At 41.9% G+C, this 21540-nt stretch overlaps 2 protein-coding genes across 3 annotated transcripts; both read right to left on the bottom strand.

Annotated features, from left to right (window-relative positions):
- Position 1: 1 nt before the first annotated feature.
- Positions 2–15444, bottom strand: acss1 (acyl-CoA synthetase short chain family member 1). The gene is given in 15 exon segments (XM_012827556.3): positions 2–806; positions 936–1057; positions 1847–1901; positions 1903–1911; positions 2004–2131; positions 2500–2626; positions 4621–4733; positions 5976–6068; positions 6802–6939; positions 7922–8069; positions 9204–9356; positions 10482–10657; positions 13225–13424; positions 14148–14244; positions 14549–15444. Coding segments are annotated over 15 exon segments (2019 nt in total). The 5' UTR covers positions 14829–15444; the 3' UTR covers positions 2–626.
- Positions 15445–18483: 3039 nt separating this feature from the next.
- On the bottom strand, positions 18484–21016 carry vsx1 (visual system homeobox 1 homolog, chx10-like). 2 transcript variants are annotated; one of them, XM_031579052.1, is made up of 5 exons: positions 20581–21016; positions 20096–20171; positions 19853–19976; positions 19556–19736; positions 18484–19337 (listed from the first exon to the last, which is right to left on the bottom strand). In XM_031579052.1, exons 1-5 carry the CDS (start codon positions 20975–20977, stop codon positions 19084–19086), a joined length of 1032 nt encoding a protein of 343 aa, XP_031434912.1. In that variant the 5' UTR covers positions 20978–21016; the 3' UTR covers positions 18484–19083. The 2 variants fall into 2 exon arrangements, with proteins under 2 accessions (XP_031434912.1, XP_031434911.1); XM_031579051.1 differs by having other exon boundaries at positions 19544–19736.
- Positions 21017–21540: the final 524 nt, after the last annotated feature.

The following is a 21540-nucleotide window of genomic DNA, read 5'->3' on the forward strand; positions in this document are numbered from 1 at the left end:
ATAGATGCGAGATTTATTTTAATACTTTAACAATACAGAACATTATAAGGCACATAGAAAACATAGAAAAACTGTGACAAGGGGAGTGTGCGCGAAAACAGAAAATGAAAGACAAACATTGTTTTCTGTGAAAAAGTGTTCCATTGTCCCAAACATCAAGTGTAGAATTAGAGTTTTAGATTAATCATTATTCATATTATGTAAAACTGCGAAAATTCATAGAGTACAAATATTATAGTTGATCCAGAGTCAAAATCCTTATTCAAGTTTATAGAGTAGGCCTACTATCATATCATTTTAGATCCACTAAGGTCATGATTACTCGGAATGTGTTCATAAAAAACATTAAGGCACTCAAAGAATTGTTACACTTTTTAAAATGTCTGGATTACTGCATAGAGATTCATAGGGATTATAAGCAAAGCAATAATGAGGTCAATTCAAATACATAAAGGCTAAGTATGCTAATTAGTGAAAACACATGCTACCCTCTTATCCTCACAATTTAGGACTGGTGGTATGAGAGTTGCTGTTGGAATTGATGTGTGGAATCGATTTTATTCAGCTAAAATAACTAATATGGCAAAAATTGTGCACAAGTAATTTCATTCTCTTTACCCGTTCCCTCATTTCTTCTGGGATAGCTGGCTCTTATACTGTACATGGGCTTCTATAATCTCCTTGACAACTGTGGGGTCATCCAGAGTGGACACGTCACCCAGGGTGTCCGTTTCCTCCATGGCAATCTTCCGAAGGATGCGTCTCATTATCTTACCCGAACGGGTCTTAGGCAGTCTTTTCACTATCTGTTGGCGGGTAGGTAATACATTTAATATCAAGCACGTCTGATTTGCAACTGGTAGAACTGCTTGAATCCACTGGTCTCTTACTTAATTCACATAGTACAGCTTTAGTAAAGTAATTAACATTCTTACCAAAAAGTGATCAGGAATGGCATATTTGGCTATCTTAGTGGCCACTAGGTTTCTCAGTTGTTTAATAACAGCTGACTGGTCCAGGCCATCACTCTCTTTCACGACCACAAAAGCAAAAGGCACTGTTTACAGAGGGGGGAGAAATTAGAGACAGAATGTTCATTTTGGAAGAAAGAATAGTTATAGAAAACAAAAAACTATTATGTTTTGAAAATATATTTGTCATTTTTGACAGCTTAATGTTACACCTAGATCAATTAGGATTTCTGATTAACTGTGATTAACTGTGATGATGAAAATGATTAAAATAATGCTAACGAAGGAATGAAAGGTTTTGCAGGGGTATAACTGCTATGCATCCCTTTTGCCACAAGGTGGTGCCAAATAGCCAAAGATTCAGCAGGAATAAGGCCAAGGACCAGTGTAAATGTCATTGTATGCATACGGGATAAGAAAATATTGTCCCTGTGCTCTTAATATCTTTCATGTGTAAATTATTTATCAATATTAATGCCCAATTAGGGCTTGTTGGAGTAGGAGAGTTCAATCATTCACCACAGTAATGACTACAACTGATAGACTATAACTGAGTGGCTGAGGATGGCTGATAACACGTTGCTGCTGTTTGTTAGGCTCAGAAACTCAACAACCCCATGAAAAAAGTTCAGTTCAGAGTTTCCAGGAGATAATGACAAAGGCTGTGTCACAAGGTCAACAGACTAAGCAGTATCTTTATTAAAACATCCCGTATCCACTGTAGAGTTCTACAAAAGGCATGTGACAGTTCATGTGCGTGAGCCCTGTGTACATATTTTATCAAACATGTTTAGGAATCACTACAATACACATGTGTGATCAGATCAGATATACAGTATGTCACTGCAGGTTATTGTGTATTATTGAGTCCTTACCCTCTCCCTTGAGATCATGTGCAATACCGATGACGGCAGATTCAGGGACTTCTGGGATGTTCATCCTTTTATGGCACAAAAAAACACAAAAACACAAGTGTCATTGATAGCGGCCTCACAGCACACACACATATCACACACATGTGTGTAAGCTCACCAGGGCGTCCTCTATCTCGGCCGTGCCCAAGCGGTGGCCACTGATGTTGATAACGTCATCCATGCGTCCTGTGATCTGATAGTACCCCTCTGCAGACCGGTAGGCTCCGTCGCCCGTGAAGTAATAACCTAGAGAGTGATATCACACACACACACAGACACACAGACACACAGACACACACACAGACACACAGACACACACACACACACACACACACACACACACAGACACACAGACACACAGACACACACACACACACAACGCAAACAACACACACACACAGACACACACACACACACACACACACACAACACACACACACACACACACACACACACACACCACACACACACACACACACACACACACACACACACACACACACACACACACACACACACACACAGACACACACACACACAGACCAAATATTTCATTTTCTTTTTTGTTTACAAAGCAAGAAGTCTGCCAAAAAGATAAGACCCAATCCACTCACCAGGATATGGTTTGAAGTATGCATCCACAAATCTTTCATGGTCTCCAAATATGGTTCTGGCCATTCCAGGCCAAGGCTGACTAACACAAAGTGCTCCAGTGACGTCATTTCCTATTATTTTCTGTCCCTGTTACAAAAGGATATTATTGGATGGCTCAGCAGCAATAAAAAGACACTGCAAAACCACAGAGCTGGTGGTGATTCAGAGTTAATACGATGTCATTATTTAACAGTATTATTATTATTATTATTATCATTATTTATAACAGTGTAGTATTAATGTGGCAGGTCTACAGCACATGACCTGGGTGTGTTTAATAACACGTCATTAAAAGAGTTGAGATTAAAATGGAAGGCGACTTTGGACACTACGCGGTGGGACCCGAAGCCTTGGCGGGAGCCAGAGCGCAACAGCCTGCGTGAGGTCAAAGAGTGAAAAGGGTACAGTGACCACAACACCCTCAAAGCTGTCTAAATCTGGTAATCGGGGGAAAAGCGTAGAGGCCCGTTTTAATTGCAAAGTGAAAGAGGACTTGGGGGAGGGAGGGGGTCCGGCGCAGATGTCAGCGTAGGTCAATCCCAAGAAGTCAGTCAACTGAACGAGGCATTCTGGCCACAGCAGATCAAGACTTAAACGGACAATCCTGCAGTAGTGAGAAAGGTGAGAAAATAACCTGAAGTCTTATCCCTCTAACTGAAGGGCAGTTTAGAGCAGGGCTCTCCCATTGTTAGCTGGCCAGAGCTCAGACAGGTATTATTATGGTTTTATGGCTGCTGTGAACTCTCGGTTCAAAGTACCAGTGACATTCTTCAGGAACAGTTCTGGGAAGTGATCACAGATATATGACATAGACACAGCCATTTGGACATAAAACATTATTGCAAAGTATAATGTCAGTATATTTTTTTTTTTTGTTTTTGCTGCAAAATGTTTGCTGTGGATTCTGTGGATTAGCATTCATGATGCTAATTTTCAGCTACCTGTAGAATGTAATGCTGAGTGGATAAGGGTGCAACGCATGGGTGCACTCGGTGCTTTTAGACATGAAACGATTAAATCAGGGCTGTCACAGACGAGACATGCAACTCATTACGTATGCACTAATCACTAATTTCCCTAATTGTCCTTTAGTTTTAATTAACCAATCAGCCATCTTGCGGTAACAAAATCAGGTCAATTTGCAACCGACAAATATCTTAGTGGAGCAATGATGACTCTTGCTGCCAGACATCAACAAGATGATCCTTCAGCTTTAGTCTGCAATACTTTAAAATATACCTCAGGTGTTATTAAATGCAAAGTTATCAGTCTGAGAGTATATCATTCATCTACAACATATATATATATATATACACCTGACTCAACTTTAGAATACACGTATCATATAAATATCATCTATAAATAATATCACATAAGTGTTCTGTGAGCCACCAGACAGGCCTCCAGGGTTAGACATCTGACCCAGTCTGCCGGGGTGAACTAATCCCCCAAAACCCTCACTTCTGCCCCTCATTCGGCTCACACCCTCACCCCACAGAGCAGTTGGCACGGGCCAACATATGGGTGGCATTCTCCTCATAAGTCACTTCAGGAGGTGGATTATTATTCACTGATTATCTGTCCCAGTTTAATAAAGTATCCTTAACTCTAACCAACCCCCCCCTAACCCCCCACCACACAATAGTCATCACCCCCATCCCACCATCATCCCCATCCCCATCCCCCCACCCTTATTGAGCCTCATCTCACGCACACCTCCTCTGGGTCAGCCCCTCTCTAAACGCATTATTCACCCTTCTATTCAGTTAGGGGGGTGGGGGTGTGGGTAGGGGGAGGAAACAATACAAACAACTCCCATCCTTGAGCATTTTGGGTTTGCAACACACATCATGGGGTTCTGTTAGAGGAGTTCAGAAGAGTTATTTCAAGCTTTCACAGAGTATGTTCAGGCAATCATTAACTTTTAGAGCTATAATAAGGTTTTGTAATTTTAAGTGATCACAACTGGTGACTACAGGAGAGGCTGAACTGGCATGTGAGAGTCTTGGCAAGTTGTTGGCAACAGAAATGTATGGGGAGGTTATTCTGAAAAGGGGCAATAGAATTCGGAGGAATGTCACCTTCTCCCCCATCAGGGCGGGCTCTATGCCAAAGAAAGGTCTCATCGCCATGGCAGGCCGGATCTCGGCTCCCTCCTCAGCCGGGCGAGGGGCGATGCACACACCACCCGTCTCTGAGTGGATGAAAGGAGATGAAGACATAGAGAGGAGGGAGGAAGAGTTGGGCAAAGAAAGAAAGATATAATGTCACTGGTTTTGTCTATGTGCAGAAACACTTTGCCATATTACATCATACTTTGGAAAACCATTATCCTTGACACCAACATACCATAGGGACGCCACTGCGCATTGGACAGTAAGAGGCTAAAGAGTATGATAGCAGCTAATCTAATCTGCATCGTGAGAGAAAGCAAGTTGTTTCTGGGAGCTGAACTGGTGATTTACAACAGTTTTAATTATTATGTATAATATAAAACTTTAATATACAAATTGTATGACTTAATTTCACTTGACTATAAGGCATTCTATAATTTCATCACTTGAGACTGAATAAATAGTATATAGTAGTGAAATACATACAACAGTTAAGTATAATAACTTGGGCAAAAACTGATCTTTTGGCTCCCTAAAACGTGACACAGCCTAGGCCAAGACCAGCTGCTGAGTGTGTTTAGGGAGAAATCGCCCGAAAGTGCTTTTCGAGGAATTAGGCCACGACCTCCCCAATTCCCTGCGGCTCGGAGTACCCTCAAGAACCTCCCCACTGCTAGAGGCGTGGCCAAGACGAGTGAGTGAGCATGGGCGGGGGGGTTGCTGGGGGGGGGATTATTTTAACTCATCTTCAATAGAGGATGCAGATGTTCCACGTGCTAATCGCAAATTAGAGCCGAGCCACGGACAAACAGTATCAGACGTACTTAATGCGTGTCGTTAACACGACACGGAAAGCACCACGACAGATGAAGTAGGGCTAGAAATGGCACGCTTTCTCCGAGATCACCCACACTCGTTTGCCCCTCGTATTGTCTTCTGCCTCCGAGCATCATGTGCTTGTGTTGATTATGAATTCATGAATCATTTGTCTGAGAGCTTAAGAGAAGATACCATCTGCTCTTTGTACTTACAACCGCCTGCGTTTTTATGCCTTTTTGTCAGCCAGTGATGTGATGGAGCGGCACTTTTGAGAAGCACTCCAGAAAATAGAGAGCAGAGGTACCATGGGGAAACCCATGCAGAGGTACGATAGGAAAACTCATGCAGAGGTACGATAGGAAAACTCTAGTGCATTAGGAGTAATCCTAGAGAATTCCACAATCAGACTGACACCAGCTCACTCAAAAGTACTAGTGATAAATAATATAATACGAGTAACAATAGAAGTCATCGAGAAATCGTAAGTGAGCATAAATCTTCACCCGTCTGCCACCACGTGTCCACCAGGGGGCATCGGCCATCGCCCACCACGTTGTAGAACCAGTCCCAGGCCTCATGGTTGATGGGCTCGCCGACTACAAACGACAGCAACAAAAGTACACATATCACTGGGCATACACCAAAAAGAGGTCCTTGTGAATGTGCTCTTATACAGTACATGTTCTTTTCTACTGTTTGTGTTATATACAAATCTAGTTCTGAGAGTAGAGATGTTTTTAAGTACAAGGTGAATGAACAATCTGGAAGTAGTTCCAGTGGCTTGTAGTTTCAAAGCTGAACAATTCCTTTCCACTATTTTCTATTGTATTTGCATTTGTAAATGCAGTTCTTTCAATCAAAGTAATTGGATCTGAATTCACTGGTTGAGTAGATTGTCCACTGTTTGGTATTTAAGGAGCACACTGTTGGCTCCACTGCTGGCCAAAAAAATCCTTGGCCAGCTTTGAGTTCACAAAACACACTCTAATTAAGATGTGCTCCAGTTGCCCTGGTACTGAATCTGCCCTCTCGCTGTTAAACCCAGTGAGCACAGACTCATTAAAGCTCCTTCCATGTCGAGGTGAACCTAAGATCAGAGACCTTGTCTTGGGTAACTCATTAACCTGAACAGAGTCGTTTGTTTTGAAATGATCTTTTGATTTGTAAGTCTCTGGCACAGAAACAGACACTCTTTGGACACTAAATGTTGTCCAAATGTCCCTCTGTATAATTTCATAAGGGTGATAAACAGTAGCTGCAGTGTCATTTAGAAAGAGAGGGTGCAATGTCCAAATGTGAGCTGAAGTAACACTTCCTGTTTTCCCTAACCTGAGCCGAGGGTTTTCAGAGAGGAGCGGTCGTACTTCTTCACCCAGCTCTCGTCGTACTTCAGCAGCAGGCGGATGGCCGTGGGGGCGCCGTAGAACTGATTTATCCCCAGACGCTGCACAGTCTCCCAATAGCGCCCTATGACAGGGAGAAAAGGCAATCAACACTAATTACATACATCGTTTAATATTATTATTAACAGTGAAGGACTATCAATGATATGATATAATACCAATGCATACTTTTAGAAATTATGGATTCGGTATAGTGTAAAGGACACCATCTAAGTGTACTGTTTAATGACAATAGGAAGTGGCTGCTGTAGCCACATCATAAAAGGTGATCATATTAACAAGTAATTAATGTACAGCATCACTAATAGCAAGCCATTAATACATCTCATCTGCACTAAAAAGGTGTTCTAAACAAAGAAAGTCACAGCAGATGGTGTAATGAAAACATCAACCCATTCAGGTCATTTTTAAAGTTAGGTCTTCTGCTGTGGCTAAAATCTACTTACTGTAATGAATGAGACATATATGACCACACCAGCATACGTAACAATACTGATAACATATATAGTCACTGTAGTCTTTGACCAAAAAATCTCAGTATTCTCCCATAAAGTGATTCAGTTATTGAGCAACATATTGGAGGTCATGTCTTTTATGAGGTGTTTTATGAATCTTGAGGTTGAAAAAGACACTGAGCCCCAGATAAGGGCCTAAAGATGAAGGGGCCCCTATCTGACTATCAGGGCCACTATCTGACCCCACAGCATTCATTCATTCATTCATTCATTCATCAGCCCTGATACCACTTAAAGCAGCACTGACAACCAACAGACAACATGGCCAACTTTCACTCTCTGTGTGAACGAGGACTTGATGAAGGTGACCTCTGATAATGATGTCATACCTCTTCAATAATAATGAACTAATGCAGTAAATGTTCCCGCTCAGAGCCATGGAGAGGGTAATACTAGATACGAGCTATTCGGTTATGATATATGGGATGTTTACATGGAACCGAGGAACGATCCTCTCTGGACGATAGAACACGAGGCTCTTTTGAGACGTTCACAAAAGCCGTGTTGACTCAGCCTGCCCTGATATCTCACCTGGGTCTGGGTACACAGGCGTGCTCTCAAACAGCACAGTGGTTGCGCCGTTGCACAGAGGTCCGTACACCACGTAGCTGTGGCCCGTCACCCAGCCGATATCCGCCATGCAGCCGAACACATCGCCTGCTCGATAGTCAAACACATACTGCAAAGAGAAAGGACCTGGGTGAGATTAGAGCGGTGGTCATATTGGGAGCATGATGCTCATATTGCTTTCGAGATTACACAGCTAACGGAAGCATGCTAATACAAATCAGCAATTAATAAGCTCTGAATGAAATTACTTTCAGTGTGGCATTTGTATAGTACACCAAGCCAGCATTGCCAAATAAACCAGATGAATTCATGTCACAGTTTGGGCCGAGGATATGAAAGCCCCGGGTCGGTTCATGAGCGGAAGCCGGCTCATGCATCCCCACGGTGAATCTTGCTGCGTACGTGGCTCTATTAGCAAGTGCTAACAAAACACCACAGGTTCGCCTGGCCTCATGCCAAGGAACCCAGAGTGTTTCCAGGGGTGATGCAGAATAAAGCAGCTTTGTTTGTTATTCGATTCCAAACGTGCGGAGTGCCAAGGGGACAGGATGAGGACGGAAAGCTAATGTCTGTTTGTGTGCCTCTGAGCCGGTAAGCTACTTAGAAATTAGCAGCACATCTCGTGCGGATTCATCTATGCCGTGTTGTCTGACAGTCATTATAAACAGCTTTGTTCCTGACAACCCCCCCCCCCCCCCATGCTCCAACACCCTCCTGCCCCGGAGAGAAGACAGATGTTGCAGTGTGTCACAAAAACAGGCTAATTCTGTTTCGCAGAGGCCCAAAATCTGTTCCCGTATGTTGCGTGGATGATGAGCAAGGTTTCTCACTACTGAGGGGGAACATAAGGCTGGCAGGGGCAATCCTCTGAAAATGCTCCGGTTGTACACAATAGTTTATCGCTTAATCTGTGTGTTATGATCTGGTAATTCCAAACAGATCAAAATATGTCTCGTATCTTTCTTCTAGTTATTGCATCACACAACACAGTGATACAATCTTTGCAGGACTGTGAAAAAAAAAAAAAAACACACGCCAGTTTTGCAAAAGCAACACACTTTGCATGTCATACACGCTCATGTAAATACAAACATGTTTACGACTGGAAACGAAAATGCTGATGACATACCACCGCATGTTTATATCAATTATATACGTGGAGACCATCTGGCTGAAGCCTGCCCAAGTAAACAAATAACTCTAGAAGACAAAGAACCGGCTCTCAAGGAGAACCTGTCCCCACCTGGTGAGTGAGGGCTGCATAGAGGAGGTAGCCGGCCTGTGTGTGGACGATCCCCTTGGGCTTCCCAGTGCTGCCTGAGGTGTACAGCATGAAGAGAGTGTCCTCGCTCCCCATTGGCTCCGGCGGACACTCGGCCGACTCCTTGGCCATAGCCTGAAAATGAAATTGGCGCCGTAATATGAGAGACGACAATTGAGTGGTTGGTTTTAGACAAGTTGCGTTTGTTACCATCTAGCAGATACCTTGACCCAAAGCACATATATAAGCGTGGGTTTCCCAACGCCTTCTTAATGCTACGTCAATTGTAACTTATGCCTTGAGCTGTACGTTTCACGTTTCAAGGCGTTTCCCAGAACATCCTCAGCCAAGGTATACCTTCTCTAAGAGATACTTTCGTAAGGTTGGGGTGGACCACCCTTAGGTATACCTTAACAGAGTTTTCTGAAAAACAAACTTTTTAGAGGCCAAAAATGTTGTGTTAGTGTCTGGACATCTACACTGGCAGCGATGTAAGACCAACATATGTGTTGCATTACATTATGGGCTTCATTAAATAGAATAATTAGCCGTTCATTTTTAATCCCTTGCTAACAAAAATCCCTAGCTACAGATGTCCTTATTTGGGAACTTTTTTTAACTTGCATATACTTCTTGTTGATTTTCTCCACTCCAATCTGGGTCATGCCCATCATATCATCTCATGCATACTCAAACTTATGTGAATAATTGATTGATGCCAGAAGCATGGATTCAGCCTCTTAAGGTATATTGAAGAAGGTTTCTCTTAGAGGAAGCATGGATTCAGCCTCTTAAGGTATATGTAGGAAGGTTTCTCTTTGGGAGAACACTTAAAAGATGGTTTGGGAAACACCTAAAGTGAACAACTTTAATAAGGTATACTTTTCTAGTCTCCGTAAAACAACTGAGAGACACTGTTATTGAAAACCCACCCCAGTACTACAAATGAATGAATGAATGAATGAATGAATATGTTTATTTTCCCCCTAGTGACCTTCTTAGAACCTTTACCCCACTGTTTTAGCTACCGGAACCAAACATGGAGTTGAACCGGCAGTCAAGAAACGGGAGCATTATCATTTTAAACTGTGTTCACTCAAGGACCCTTAGGGTTCAGATTCCCAAAGAATAAGCCAAAGTCCACGGCTGACTTTTGTCTGTGGTTCAGTATAGTCTTTGAGTAGTCCTTGAGCACGTTCAGTCACTTTTCCCAGAGGCCTCTCACCAGTGCACTCGAGTAACCCTAGAGATTTACTGTACCTCCTCAAGTGGAATGTCCAGTTTCCCCATAGGGACTGTGTTGGTGGTCCTCTGCGCTACAAACACATGTTGGACAGACGGGCAGCTCTTCACCGCCGCATCCACAGTGGGCTTCAGGCTGATGACGCGGCCGCCCCTCACCCCCTGGTTGCACGTGACCACGGCCTTGCACTGGGCTGAGGAGGACAGGGAACCGGGTGGAGAATGAGTGAGCGCTCGGCATCCAGGGAATGTTTTCCGTGACATGCTTAAAATGGTCTCCAAATTCTTCTACACGTGCATACTCTTACTGCGTGCTTAATTTAGAGTGACCCTCACATGAAAGTGGTCTAAAGGGGAGTACGCCTGTTAGTGCCCCGTTGGGCCCCCAGAAAAGCTCAATTAATTTCCCTTTTTTCTCAAACTGTCCAGCAACTAACTCCACACAATAACCACATAAGTAGTGAGCAATATTATGCAACCAAATATGACTAATGTGACTAAATTGATCAATTCTATGATAGCACATATTATATATTGCAATGGGGTTAACCCTACATCAAGGGCAGGGGCACTTAGTCATGTTTAACCACAAATACATTTTGTGTTTGTAATCATGGAGCGCCTCCCCCCCCAAAGAAATATGATTAGCCCCCCTGGTCCACTACCACCCCTCCCCCAATGGCACTGGGCTAGAGTACTGTCAATCTGACAATGCCAAATGCCACTAGATCGGGGCGCTGCTAATTGCTGCCCCGATTCACTGCCCCAATTCACTGCCAATCTGGATATGGACGAGTTTATTGGACTATTAAGTAGCCAGCACAAAAAAACACAGAGCATAGCCTACATGCGTGACGGTGTTACAGTTAACCCACATGAACAGGCACAGATTTCAAGCTCAGAACATGGACTACAGAGAACACACACACACTCGCACAAACACACACTGCAATGTTTGTGCTGAAAATAAACAAGTTGAATTAATAATGAATGCCTGTTAATGTGAGGTTTTTTATTTAGTAGGTCTCAGGTATGTAGTCTACAGTAGTTGTTGGTCTCAGGTCACTGCACAAGAGCCTGAAAGTTGTGCCCAATGATTTGTGAGCCAATTTTCAACGCTATATACCCCCCATCAGTTTTTGTACCCCCCCCCCCCCCCCCATAAGTGTTTGTTCCCCCCCATAAGTGTTTGTCCCCCCCCCATAAGTGTTTGTCCCCCCCCATAAGTGTTTGTCCCCCCCCATAAGTGTTTGTCCCCCCCCCCCATAAGTGTTTGTTTCCCCCCCCCCCCATAAGTGTTTGTCCCCCCCCCCCCCCCCATAAGTGTTTGTTCCCCCCCCATAAGTGTTTGTTCCCCCCACCTCATTTAAAGAACCCTGGAAGTGCCCCTGTCATAGTGTACTTTTAAATCTAACATGTGATGTCCAGCCATAGCAGTGGCTGCCAGTCAATCCCAATGGATATCAATCCCAATGGATTTCTTCTGATTTTGAAAGTTATGTGCCTTTCTATGATGAACTTTGAACCCCACCCCATTCCCCTGCATGGAAAGTGTTACGCAAGACTGCACTGTACCCGTACAAACTGTACAGCCAGATAACTCTGCCCTGAGCCCCACTCTATGACCCTCCCTCTGCCCTGAGCCCGACTCTATGACCCTCCCTCTACTGGCTTGTACGTCTTTGGAGTGCAGTCTCTATGTCACTATGAATAGGTCTGCTGACGTCAGGTTTTCATTTTCAGGCACAAGTGCTATGTGTACGTATGTCCAAAACAAACCAGAGCCGCTTTTATCACCGCTTGGCATGAAATTCTCTGAAGTGTGCGCGGTGTTGACACATGCAACACTTATAACCCCCTCTCAAGGTGAGCGGGAGAGTGAACTGCACTGGTAACTGTAGAGGTGCAGAGAGAGACATGGAGTACATCTCATTTAAAAGCATTTAAAAACATTTAAAACATCATCTATGTTTATACTTTATAGATATACTGTAATAACAGTTTTGATATTTGGAATTACTGTAATCATTATAATTATTGTTGTTGTTGTTGTTGTTGTTGTTGCTGTTGTTATTGGTTTAAATTTGTATTTTAAATTATTTTGTGTAATGTTTTTTGTATGCGTGTTATGTTTTGTAAGTCGCTTTGGGCCATAACCATAATCCTCTCACAAACAGGCAGTGACTTGTAGATGTGGTTTCTACATTCTACATTCTACACTAAATGTTGAGGTAAAAGGAAGTCTTAGTTGTTTGCTAAAATGGAGTTTGAAAACCTTGATAACCCTTATCTTCATTGTGTAGTAACTATGACAACCCTTAACCTCATTGTGTAGTAACTATGACGAAATTCAGTAATCCCATCATTTCACAACAGTTGACACATTCAGCAGAATGTCCCTATCGATTGCTGTGCGTGTTGAATCATTATTTCCTGTTTTCTGTGAGTAACCAACTTTCCTTTCACTGTTCATGATGTGGTTCACTCATCTGCTCATTCACATGCTGTCAAACCTGCTGTACTGAGACTGAAGGGGGTGATGACTCAATGCAGGTGTACACACACACACACACATTACACACACACACACACACACACTTACACACACACACACACACACACACACACACACACACACACACTTACACACACACATACACACTTACACACACACACACTTACACACACATACACACACACACACACACACACAAACACACACTTACACACACACACACACACATACACACACGCAACTCACCGTCTTGGATCCTCCCTGCCAAAGCCTCTGAGCTGAACCCAGCGAACACCACAGTGTGCACTGCACCGATGCGCGCACAGGCCAGCATGGCGGCCACCGCCACGGGCGACACAGGCATGTAGATGGCCACTCGGTCCCCCTTCTGAAGCCCATGGCTTTTCAGAGTGTTGGCCAACCGGCATGTAGTCTCCAACAGCTCCCTGAGGAGAAATCAGGAGTGTAGTTCATGGAAGTTTCAATTTTAAATAAAATAATAACACTCCTCTGCAAGACTTGCATGTGAAACTGCTACAGACCTCAGATATAAGTCTATTTTAGATGTACATAAATTAATATCGAGTTTGTCCTCGTGAGACCCTACACTTTTTTTTTCTTCACCATGCTTTCAGTTTCCAGCTGTTATGTGCTTACACACTTATAATACCATTCCCAGTGCAAGATGCAGTGTGGATTCAACTATCTGTGGCAGAGCCCCAAGTATCCTGTTTGCACTCTGAAACAGGAAGTTCTTAAGTACTATAAAAGTTAACCCCTTTTTGTCTCCCAGCACTATGGACGCATCACACACAGTAACACACTGACATCGACCTGAAAGTTGTGCCCTGACAAGTTACCATTCTGCCCCTAAACAAAGATTAGAACCCTACATATACCGAAAACAACCTTCTATGCTAAAGAGACATATGATTCTGTTCAATGTATTCTTTGTCAGCTGGGTTGGTTTCCAACCTTGATGAACATGTAAACAATGAACACTCTGCCTCAGCAGACCATGCAAATACTATTTGACTTGCAAAGCAAAGATCCTGGATGACTGCATAATAATAACCCTACACGATGCATTAGATCAATTTGACATGTATTTATGTTTCATTTGTTGCAAGCAGTGGATTTCAGTTGGTCTTCTGACTGCACTCGTTTACCTGTAGGTCACTTTAACCTCTGTGCCCGGCTCATCTCTCTCCCACACCAGGGCGATCTTATCGGGATGACTTGCAACATGCACATCCAAACAGTTCACTGCCGACCAAAGAGGCACATGGTGAACACATCAGCCGTGATAACAGACAGTGTCTTTGTCTCTTTAAACAGTGAATCGATACAATTGTAATACGTTGGTGAAAATGTCCCAGCATGTTGCACTGTCTGCTAATAGAAGGTACATCTGTCCTGTGACGTCTACAATTGTAGTGGAATCTGTACACTTAAACATACATGGTGGCCATGGTGGGGTGCATTAAATAACGGTTAGGGTGTGGGGTTTTGGCTCGAATCGTGATTACATAATCGGGTTAGTAACAACTGGTATGAATGCATGTATTACCAGAGACGTTTAGTTGCCCTCCAAGAAACCAGTTGATACTTCCTTTCGAAATATCACAATCCTTCACCCGGTCGAATGGTCTGGTCCATGTCAACCTCTCTGTTGCGATTGATCCCCAAAATGTCTCTGAATTTTTCACTGACAGCTCGTACAATTCTGCGTATGAGCGACCAGCGAGCTCTGAGCTTAAATGCGGCAGTAAACTCCTTGTTCTTAGCGCCTGTACTCGATATTGTTCTTCTAAAGTGCACAATAGTTTTTCCGGACGGAACCAGGACATGTCTTTGGTAACAGTCTTTTCTGAATGATACAGTCCCTCTGTTAACGAGAGATAAAAAACTTGTGCGACTCCTATGTGCGGCCATATTCCGTCTTTAATGTTGAGACCGCTGTCTGGTTTGCGTTCTCAAGTTTCCCCAGGTTGTAGCCTATAACGGAGAGGAAGGCAGGGATAAGTAAGCGAAAGTTATCAGAGACCAGGATCAATTGGACATCCTCATTTGTATCTTCACCAACTCGAGTCTGACTAATTATGTTGCGTAAGAAAGGCGGAAAATCTTGCATGAAGCCATCGTTGTTGTGCAGTCCTTATCTTAAACTTAAGGCGTATCATATACTTTTCTTTTGAACAACCTAACTTCAGCTAGCATAACAGTATAAAAGGCATGTACCTATCATTACTATTGTAGTGATGTTTCGGCAAATAAGGTTATGAGTGTCCAATTATGCATGGGCTGTTTAGTTCTTCTTTCTCAAGCAGTGTAGAGCAGGCTATAAAGTTTTGACACCCTACACAAAAGCAGTGCAATAGCCTAGTGTATTTGAAGTTTAATTTAATTAGTCGTTTTCACTTTATTGACTTAAAATATGGTTGTAAATAATCTGAAAAAATAAAAAGACATAAAAAAAAACAATATAGAACCTGTTGCTCAAGCTCAATAAAAAGCCAAATATATGTGGCGCGTGTATTACTTTCCAAAATCCTTTATAGCACAACAGTGCTGTCGCCTAGTGGACAAACATATGTACTGTACTTTCGTTTCGTCTTGTTGACACGTGATCCCTGACAGAGGAGAAGACACGTTTCATAAATTCGTATAGTGTGCCTATTCCCATTGCATCTGAAATGATTCATTGTCTCATATTTGTTTTAATGAATTTAATTAATACATTTCATCAACATGTTTATGGGCCTCCTTGAATCACATCTAAGTTAGGGAAAGTATCTCCTTACTGAGGAAGATAATGATATATTATTACATTGCAATATTATAAGTTAAATCATTTTCTTTTAATTTACCAAACAGGAGATATACGCTTTTCCAATTTAATTTCCTAAGCAAATAGATAACTGGTATGTCACAACAAATTCAGATCTGTGCAGCAGAGACAGAAAAAAAAAACAGCCCTAAGATTATAATTTAATTCTGTTTTAAATGACATTACATTGCATCGCCCATGCAAATAAGGTTATTCAATATTGTTTTCCCTGGAGGATTTAGCAATACACCTGATTATTTGCTCTTTTATTTGCTAACAATGCTTTACAATGGTGCCATCATATAATTGTCATTTAGTTAAGGGGGGAGGTAGTGGGGTATGAAAGTGGCTGAAGGATTTGGTGGGTGTATTGTGATTGATGACATTTTAATAGATTAATACCCTTCAGTCTGTGTGAAGTGGCTTTAATCCCACTAGTCTGTATTTTCGGCCTCCTCGTCCTAATCTGTTTTTCTTTTATCCATAGTAAAAACAATAACATATTATTTTATCTATAGTACGTCTACGAGCTAGTAGTAAGATCACCGTCTGTCTTGTTACCTTCAGCGACAATACAAATGTTTTCCGTGCTCGTACATTCAGCCCTAAATGTAAGGGTCTGATATATTATTTTACTTAAACTGAAAATATACCCGATATTAAAAAAGAAATGCAGCGCATATATATGTGCATTTGCATGTTTGTGCGCAGTTGGGGATGTGTGTGTGTGTGTGTGTCTGTGTGTCTGTGTGTGTGTGTGTGTGTGTGTGTGTGTGTATTTGTATTTGTATTTGTATTTGTACTTGTTCCTGTCCATACATTCAGTATAGTTACACATGACTACACACTTGCATTTGTGTGTTTGGTTGGCATTATATTTAGCAAACTCACGTGTTTGATTATGTATAGTGTATAGAACATGTAAATCAGTTGAGTGTCATCTCAGCGTTTATAGGTCATGTGTTAGATTCATGTCATGCATGTCATGTCATTATAGGGCAAGCCCTTTTATCTGCATTATGACATTCGGTTGTTGTATTTATGTTATCACTGGAGACTCTGTTATCAATAGTAGTGTCACCAATGTTGAAATAACCGTACCATATTAGGAATTACATTACAAGAGGCTATATTGTCTAACTAAGTAAGTATGCACAAGAGATGCAGTCAACATTGTCATTTCAAAACAAAACGAGATTAAATGCACGGGGGCATTAAGGCACAATAAACAAACTAGGGGGCAGGGGCAATAATGTGATTTGTGGACCATTAAGTGGGAATTATACGTGATTATGTGAGGAGGGTTTTAAAGATTAACCTCCACATCAGAAATAACAAAACTACATATTAATGTGTATCTTAAGGACCATAACCTAACTGGGGCAGCAACCATGGCAGTTAGTATATTTAATAGCTGCTAAAGCCACCACAATGGGGCTTATGGGGCTCAGGGCAATGTGGCTAATGGCTCTACGTGACCTGTCAACAACAGCATTCTCTCTGGTAAACAATAGAAGTCACTGAGGTTGAAACACATTGTTTTAACGGAGACTATCAAATTGAAAAGGTTAAATTTGAAGAGGAATGTTCCTGCATTATACTTTCCGATGTACCACTGATGATGAAATGAAATATAAGAGCAATCAATGTCATTGTCTTTTCAAAATGATGAAGACATCACCGCTTTCGGATAAATTACACAGTAATGTGTAAACAGTCTAATTGTGCTATGCAAGAAAAACATCCTTTCTATGAATCATTCTGTTAGACAAAAAAAAGCCTTTATGCTCAGAACTTGAAACAGTTTAAAACTTGGGGGGGGTCTGTCTTATTTGCTGGTGATGATATTGGGTCATGAGGTGTTAAGGTAGCTCTTCCTTCTTGAGAGACTGAAAAGGGGGTCTCTAAGCACCTCTTAAGGGTGCGATGGGTCATATGGGTATACATTACACCCCCTCTGTCATTCGTCTGCAGAAACATGGAGGCAGAGTCATCTAAAGAGGGTTTAGTTTTCCCCTCGGAAAGACAGACATTCTGACTTTCGTGTCTTTCATCTCTGACCAGCCCAGCGATGCATGCGGACTAGATCATCCCTAATGTCCATAACATGAAAAGGGATGTCAATTATGTGCTGTTAAATGCTCTAAATGCTGTTTCCGGATGCCCTTGAAATAGTCTGTGTGGGCACACAATGCTTTTAAAACATCAACAATGCTGAATGAGTTCAAGCTAAATCCTGCATTAGTGTCTTACGTAGCCTGACAGCATAGGTCATGAAATGACCCTATTGCTCGTGACGTCAGTTTTTGGCACTGTGCCTTCTCAATTCTGTAAAAAAAAAAAAGATGTTTTCCTTGAAGACACAAGCATGGTTGGAAGAGATGTCTTGCTTTCTTCACTTAAAACCCACATAAATAAATAATAAAATAAAAAATAATCTCTAAGGACGATTCCTCTAGGGGGCTGCTGAATTTTACAGGCAGTTTGTCCAATTCGTTTTTTGTCATCACAAGTACTCAGCCTGATTTGCAAAATCCAACTCTTTATCTCTCTTCTACTCTAATCACCCATCTATTAGGTAGCGTAATTCATCAAGTGGAAGAGGTAACAGTGTTAAATAGATGAATGGTTACTGTAGAACTGTTTCTATGTATTAATATACATGCACAACAAAATGCATAGAATATCTTTTATTTGTCCACGCTGATCCTGTTGATAGTACATCTTTCTCTTGAGAATTTTACATGACATTCAGCATCAACACAATTAAAGTGCTTTAGATTTGGGGCTCATGAAGAAGCCTTTGTGTATTGAAGGTCCCAGGTGTGTACCCCAAACATTGACAACACAACACAATAAAACAGGTGGCAATATGACTACACCCCCAATTTTCACCATGTATTTCAATCGCAAGGGTAGTCTAATTACTTAACTGAAACAACTGAGCCAATATTGAAATGATCAAAATAAAGGGAACTTTGAGAGGCTAAATCAAAACTGTGGATTCAATAGTGCCCTCACCACCATTGAAAAACCCAGTGTGGCTTCTTAAGTACTAATGCTTGAAATAAAAATGAACAAGAACAATAAAATAAACATTAAACTCTCATATTTCAAACAAAGAGACTTAAACAATCACAATTAAAAAAACAAAAGACAAATACATCTCTAAAAAGATGGTGGGCAAGTTGCCCAGAGATTGAATAAATTAGTCTTCAAGTTGATATAGTTCCTCGTGACATAGTCCGTATTCATTCATTAAATAAGAGGAATATTTAACTTTCGGTGTCGGAATCGCTGTTCGTTGGATTAATCTGCGGCGACGATTTCAAAGTGCTTTTCTTTTCCTGCTTGGAAGTGCTGGATAGGTCAATTGCCATGTCCTCCATGTCGTCCGTTGCACTGGCCCTGTTTGACCAGGAAATGTCGCTGTCCTTTCCCTTTGCTTCTTCGCTGTACGAGTCCGAGTGAGTGGATTCGGGAGTGCCGGGCGACTTCTTGGTAATTTCCAACGACTTCTTGTGCATTCCTGCGTCAAAAGCGAAAGTACACTGTTATTTCACCGTGAACGTGTAGCAAAATATTCTATTTGAAACCATAAAGAAATATTTACTTTCTGAGTTATTTATTAAAGTTTTTAGATGTTATATTTAATGTACTTTTCACCAGACGTCTCAACTATGTATTCACAATTAAATACATATTTGAGTCAAAATTATTAATAGGGTGAACAACCTGCTGGCTCACCTAGAAGCCAGGGAGCGCACGAGCCCATCATGCCGCTTTTGGCGGAGTTGATGATCGATTCCGGTAAGGGGATGGAGTGGCGGACCATGGCACCATAGAGGCCGTACTCCGCCATAACGCTACTGCGCCCCCAGCACTTCTCCCTCTTCCTCCACTTGGCGCGACGGTTTTGGAACCACACCTGTTTCAAACACACACCATATATATTTTAAAAGCCGTCCGGGGATTGAAGGATTGATAATCTTGCTTGATGTTGCTGGCGCAGTTTTTATGTCAGACGTGATTTCGGGCAATTACCTGTATCCTGTCCTCTGGTAATTCTGTCTTCATCGCCAACATTTCCCGTGCGTAAACATCTGGATAATGCGCTTCCTGGAAAGCCTTCTCTAGCTCCTCCAGTTGATGAGAGGTGAATACGGTCCTACAAGTCAAAAGAATCCCAATAAAAACCCTGATCGGTAAAAGCTGCATCGAATTTCATTTCAACACATTGGTCACATGTCGGTTATTGGTCCAAACTGAAAAGTGAAGCAAGCATACCTGTGCCTCCTTTTCTTCCTTTTTTGAGAGTTTGAATTTTTGCCATCGTTTCTATCCCCAGAGAGGCAATCGTCATCTGACAGAAAAAAAAAAGAAATTATTTAAATAACAATTTTGCACTTTGTATTCAGTAGGTTAGGTTACTCGTTTAGATCTTAAAGTACTTCACATTACGTACTTGAGCTTTGGAATGCTGCTTGTATTATTTACTTAATTAAAATGTAGTCTACTTAAATAAAAATAATTTAACATTTAAACCTAATTTTTTCTCACAAACAAATGTATGATAACGACTCTAGACATAGATTTGTAGGCTATTTTTCTGTAAAAAAGTAAAATGCTTATCATTTTGTGTGCTGACTAAATGTTTGAGCTATTAGCGAACATCTTCAGCACCGCTATAATCATGGCTACAGTGGACAGTTCCTTGTAGGTAAACTGACCAAGATAAACTAAAGCACGTATATTTTCAATAGGATAACTACCAGAATAAGCGTCTCTCTGCTGCTCCAAATTTTGCATGTAGTGGCTTTCCGTCCTGGATTGAAGTAGAGGTAAATGACTTGGTAGGAAACACGGAGCCCCAGGTGGCTGCTGAGCCGCCAAACTGCAAAGGAACCCCAAACCAAGCGGCAAGGAGCCTCCGGCGAAAGAGAACCCTCCTATCCCCGGGTTCGGACTGTCACTGTGGCCGCCACCACCGTGCCCCGACTGATGCGGCTGGAGATCCGAATCGAGACCCAGCAGGTCTGTGATGGCAAAACCCTTAGATCTAAATCCTGAGCCATTGAGTCGTGCTTTGTCGATTCCAAAAGATGGGGTTAAAATCTTGACTTTATGTTTTTCGTCCGCTGCATCCTCTCGTCCCGTCATGGTCGTCATCTGTAAATCTTACTTTCTATTTCTGCTAAAGCTCAAACGGATGAGGCAACAGAGCACATGAGCGGGACAATTTATCTACAGCCCGCATCACTTCAGCGTCCAATCAGATTCAATGCAAGGGATGTCAACTAAGAGGAGGCGTTTCCCTTTTTCAATCCCAAAGGATTAATTGCCACCAATTTTCCCTTAAATCCGATAAGGATTTTCTTCCCTCTATTTGAATTGGTCCTAAGTAGTTTTTTTCGCTCTAGATGGCAGATTTCACTTAGACAGTAGGCCCACGGACAGACAGGCAAGTTGCTTGTTATGTAGACGCAAAATGTGGGTTTACATGTATTTTTCTGTTTGACAATTGTGGTTTCTTTCATGTTTGTAAATAAACTATTTTAACAAACGCAGAAACTGGCATGGATTTTTTTTTTCATTTCACTTTGCATGTATAAACATATAATGGTCTATAACTGTATGCTAATACAGTACATCTACATTAAGACTATTTCGTAGTGTGATATCGGTCAAGTTTGCATGAATTCCGTGAGTAGTTTTTACGGTACATTGAGAGC

The sequence above is a fragment of the Clupea harengus genome, chromosome 13 (genome assembly GCF_900700415.2).
Source record: "Clupea harengus chromosome 13, Ch_v2.0.2, whole genome shotgun sequence".
NCBI lineage: Eukaryota > Metazoa > Chordata > Actinopteri > Clupeiformes > Clupeidae > Clupea > Clupea harengus.